The sequence below is a fragment of the Myotis davidii genome, unplaced genomic scaffold, assembly GCF_000327345.1.
Source record: "Myotis davidii unplaced genomic scaffold, ASM32734v1 scaffold1306, whole genome shotgun sequence".
Classification (NCBI taxonomy): domain Eukaryota; kingdom Metazoa; phylum Chordata; class Mammalia; order Chiroptera; family Vespertilionidae; genus Myotis; species Myotis davidii.
This window is the reverse complement of record NW_006297139.1, coordinates 80,563-85,930: the sequence shown is the minus strand read 5'-3', so window position 1 is coordinate 85,930 and position 5,368 is coordinate 80,563. Positions and strand designations below refer to the sequence as shown.

General features: G+C 39.1%; 1 protein-coding gene across 1 annotated transcript in view; it reads left to right on the top strand.

Annotated features, from left to right (window-relative positions):
- The window catches only part of CHRDL1 (chordin-like 1), a 187,518-nt gene that overhangs the window by 156,660 nt on the left and 25,490 nt on the right, over positions 1-5,368 (top strand). The window contains 1 exon segment of the mRNA XM_006772733.2: positions 787-854. Coding sequence (XP_006772796.2) covers positions 787-854 — 68 coding nt within the window.

Below are 5,368 nucleotides of genomic sequence, written 5' to 3'. Positions count from 1 at the left end.
GGATGTGCCCGCAACCCAGGTACATGCCCTTGACCGGAATCGAACGTGGGACCTTTCAGTCCGCAGGCCGACTCTCTATCCACTGAGCCAAACCGGTTTCGGCATAGTTTTTGATCTTTAATCAGCTGAGGAATATCCATATCTGTTGTATGTTTGTTGCTTTCCAGGCTGAAAGTAAAATCTTATTCCTAGAGGCAGTTACTCTGGACGACAGCAGTGATAGGGTTAACTGTACAAAGAGTTGATATAGAGACGTAGAGAAAGGTGTATCAGGCAAAAACAAAAAAGTAGAAAAGGATATCTTGGATATTGGTTATGTAAACATTTCAACCTTACCTTAACTTTCAGATCATATCATACTTCTCAGAGATACAATGGTGAATTTAACAAATCATGACAGACCAAATACTCAAAGCTCTCATTTATTAAGGGTAGTTTAAACACAAGTTAAATGTGACCTGCAAAATACTTAACTGTCACTGGAATAAAGTAAGCAAAAGTGACAATGATGATTATATTAAAATGAAAAGGGATTATTTTCCCTTTTACCTTGAAAATTCTGAGTAATAATGCTTCATGGTCTGTTTTGCAAAGTGGTAACTTTCTTCAGAGTTATTTTGACAAATGAGGCACACCCAGAAATTTTTTAATGTTGCTTTTTGAAGAATAGCTAAAGAGTCTAGAGAATTTGGGGATTGTAGAACCAAAAATGTTACTGGGTCACAAGGGTGATATTTTTCCCTTCTATGTATGCATGATTCTTTTTTATTTCTTTTTAATAAACAGGGGAAGGAGAATTGTCGTGGGAACATTCTGATGGTGATATCTTCCGGCAACCTGCCAACAGAGAAGCAGTAAGTGTGAATAGCTCAAATAATTCAACACTTCACAGCATCAGGTCAAACTTTCCTCTCCCCATGGCTACTCTCCCAGCAACTCCATAAAAGGGCCTATATCTAAAACCATTTTTCTTCCCTTGCCTCAAAAATTTAAATGGCATCATCACCAACCTAAAACCATTTAAGTACCCTGTGTAATTGGTAACCAGGGCCAGGACATGAATGCAAAGAAATCGTAGCCCCAGACATTGGAAAGCCTTCATCTAGAGTAGAACTTGGTTCCCTTTCAGGATGACTTGCCAAATATTTGTCTTCTGTAAGGAGGGCAGGTCACTTCTCCTATCCTCAACAGTGAGGACATTCTGTGGATTGTAAAATAGGCCGGCCCATCCTATTGGCAGAGGTACTTTGGAAATGTCCAAACAAACCCTCCCCTAAGCCTTAAGTTCTCACTCATACCCATGGAAGAGAGGAAAGGTAACAGGCTAGATTTTCCCTCCTTATTCTGAAACATCTTCTCATTTCCATTCTTGGTATTAATCTCAGAATAAGCTTTATGAGTAGGCATCTCTCTACATATAGTAATAGCATCTCTTGTTGCTTTGTGCTGTTAGGTAATTAACAAAATAGAATCTCTATCTAAAAATATATATGTTTAAGTATAGCAACACTTCAAACTTTTTAAAATCATAAAAGAATTTGTTCCAGTTCAAAGAATTTATTTTGAAGGTCTCATAAATGTGTACAAAATGTGCAAAGGCATTCAATGCACATACATGGGTGTTTATCACACCCTGGTACAAGCAAAAGTGTACAGGGGTATTAAATGCAGCATTATTTTCATAAGAGCAAAACAGAGACCATCTAAGTATCTATTAATGAAGGCATGGTCAAACAACTTATCTATGGGATCCTGTGCAGGTGTTAATAATAATGTAGTACATAGCAATGTAGTAAAGTGGAAGAATGTCAAAAATATATTATGGAAACAAAACTAAATGCAGGATGAAATTTACACTATCATATGCTTATATAAAAATTATGTGTGTTCATGTATGTAAAAGAATATTAAAATATTTGGAAGGTCACAAACCAACAGGTTAGAGTGGTAATCTCGGAGGGGTTGGAATTGGGCAGGAGGATAGGTCAACTTTGACTTTTCACTTTATATCTTTTGTATTATTTGATGTTTTGCAATGAGTATGAATTAGCTTTTTAATAAGTAACATTTAAAGGATTTTCTAAAACCCTAGGAATTAGTTCTCAACATGCATTGGATACAAGGTAAGAGTCTAGGGAATGATAGGGCAGACTGATAGTGAAGGTGTGAGATGTTAGTAGGAGACAATAAAATGACCAATACAAACATAACAGTGCAGCTTAGGCCATGCTTCCCAGTTGTCACATGTGCCCTTTCTGCCTTACATGCCCCCAGCTTGCCAACACCCTCAGCTTCCATTTTCTGTGTTGTGAATTTTCTATTTTTATCAGCCCCAAGTTTTGGTTGTTGTAGGAAGTTGAGAGTGGCTAAATTAGTGGCTGTCAACCAGATGCCATTCTAAACCAAATTTAGGTTTCTGTCACCTTGAGCTGTGTGCCTTAATCTGGGTGCCTTAGCTCAGAGCCATTCCTAATAAGGCCATTAATTAGCCTTTCTTCTTGACTTTTTATGCTGTCCTCAACTCAATCCTTTGCCTTTCAGCCTTGTTGTTCTTCCTAGACTACTGGTGATAGGCCTAGACTTAATCCAGTACTTTCTGTAGCAAAAGGGTCAGGTACAGTATGCAGCGCCTTAAAATAGTTATTCACTTTCAAAGAAGTTCAATACTTAACTCTAGAAACATACATTTGGGCCTGGTAGACCAAAATGTCCAGATACTTCCATTTTATTATAAATAAACTAGAGTTCCGGTGCATGGATTTGTACACCAGTGGGGTCCCTCAGCCTGGCCTATGCCCTCTCACATTCTGGGACGCCTCGGGGGATGTTGGACTGCCAGTTTCGGCCTGCAGGCTGCAGGGGTCAGGCTGAAACTGGCAGTCTGACATCCCCCGAGGGATGTAGTAGTGCGTGAAGTGGCGGGCAGCCTGGGAGGAGCCTGAGCCCAGGTCAAGCGCCGTGCCACTCCCACCCATCCCAGCCCTGTAGTGGCTGCCTCTGCCACAGCTTGGTAGTGTTGCTGCAGAGGTAGGAGAGGCTCCTGCTGCTATAGCGCCGCCACAGTTACATGCTCACCAGCCATGAGCCCGGCATCTGGCACCTGGCATCTGGAGCCTGTTGGTCAGCTGAGCAGTACTACAGCTGTGGGAGCACACTGACCACCAGGGGGCAACTCCTGCGTTGAGTGTTTGCCCCCTGGAGGTCAGTGTACATCATAGTGACTGGTCAGAAGGTCAACCGGTCGCTTAGGGTTTAATATATATAGATATTTTCCTTTGTTCTAAAAGATATAGATATTTGTGATGTGATTTGAATAATAAATAGCATCTGTAGTAATGGAAAATTATGTATGTAGCACATAGTAGTCACGCAATAAATACCTGCTAAATCAATGGGAATGAAAGATGGAGTGAAATGAGAGTGTATTGGGGCAGAGGAAAACTTTTTTTAAAATCTTCACCTGAGGATTTGTTTATTGATTTAGAGAGAAGGGAAGGAGGAGGGAGAGACACAGAGAAACATCGATGTGAGAGAAAAACATTTGTTTGCCTCGTGTACATGCCCCAATGGAGATGGAACCCACAACCTAGATATGTGCCCCGACTGGAAATTGAACCCGCAACCTTTTGGTGTTTGGGACACTCCAACCAATTGAGCCATTCAGAAAGGGCCAGAGGGGAACTTTTTATTAATATTAATGCACAGAAATTTGTCCCAAATCAGAGAGAAATTCTTCAAAGTTGTTTGTTCTTTACTAGTCAAAAAATGGAAGGTGGGAGAATCCCTTCTGAATAACCTTTGCAATTTCTACATGGGGGGGGGGTGGAGGCAGCCTTAGCAACAGTTCTAATTTGTTAGATTTTTAGTAGACTGTCCCATTTAGAGGGACCCTCAAACCTCAGTTCAACAGAAACACAGCTGATTAGTTTATTTTGAGTTGGGTAAAAAACATCAGTTTACCAAGTTTTACAAAGTGCACAGGAAAGAGAACCAGTGTTTTAATTAAGACACCTTTGTAAAAACCTGAAACAGTTTGTGTCTTATTTCTGGATCATAATTTCATTTTAACTGGTCCTAGTACCATGGGGGAAATGTATGTGTGGTGGGGGGTGGAGTGTCAAAAAAAGGCAAAACATGAAAGCCAAAACATGAAAGCAAGCATAATTTTGTTTTGGACAACAGCCAAACTCCAATTTTCCCCCAATATATTACTCATAGATTTACCATTAGAAAAGTGAAAGAGTTTGGGATAGAACAATATGAAATGTAAAAATCCATGTCTCATTCACATTGTCAGAACAACGGTTTAGGAAGGAAATTGGCCTAAGTGTCTCTCAAACAGGAATAGTCCTAGTTATTAGTGAGGAGAAATATAATGTGTGGATTATAATACTTTTTGAAGGCATTTTAAAAGTAAACGTGTTATTTTGACATAACTCTAGATTCACTTGCAATTGTAAGAGATAATACAGAGAGATTATGTGCCCTTTACCCAGTTTCCCCCAATAGTAACATCTTGCAAAAATCTAGTATAGGTTCATAACTATAAAGGCATTTCCCCTTTCTGAACTCTTAGAACTTTTGTGTCTTCACCAGTAAAACCTTATAGAAAATTTGTGATCTATATAATTTATGTATAACCTTCATTATTGTAAATTTAGGGGCAATGTATCATACCATTATTACAATTATTTTGGACCAGTGAAAATAAAGTTGCTATTAACAAAACAAAAATTGCCCCTATCTATATCTTAGATCTTAGAACAAATAAGGTAGAAATTGCTGGGGAACTGCTACATTGATGGGAATTTTCCAACACCAGAAAGGAACTGTGGTCCTGGCCAGGTGGCTCAGTTGGTTGGAGCATCATCCCATACACCAAAAGGTTGTGGGCTTGATTCCCAGTCAAGGCACATACCTTGTGCAAGTTCGATCCCCAGTTGGAACATTTACAGGAGGCAACCAATGGATTTTTCACTCTCACATTGATGTTTCTCTCTCTCCCTTCCTCTTTCTAAACATACCCTCAGGTGAGGATTAGAAAAAAAGAAAATAACTGTGCAAGAGCCATGTCAAAAGCCTAATATAACAGTCCTTCAAGTCAGTAAATCAAATATTGAGCAGAATACAACACATAGCAAACCTGAAGCCAATACAAACTAATATTGAAAGTAAACAGTAGTTGAATTTTTTTAAATTAAAAGTGATTTTGAAAAAAGCATACCTATATGGTCATTTCTACCTAATTAGTTTTTTTTAATTTCTTTATTGATTAAGGTATTACATATGTGTCCTCATCCCCCCATTACCCCTCACCCCCCAACTCCCCTCACTCATGTCCTCCCCCTTTTTTCTTAATATAAAGTAA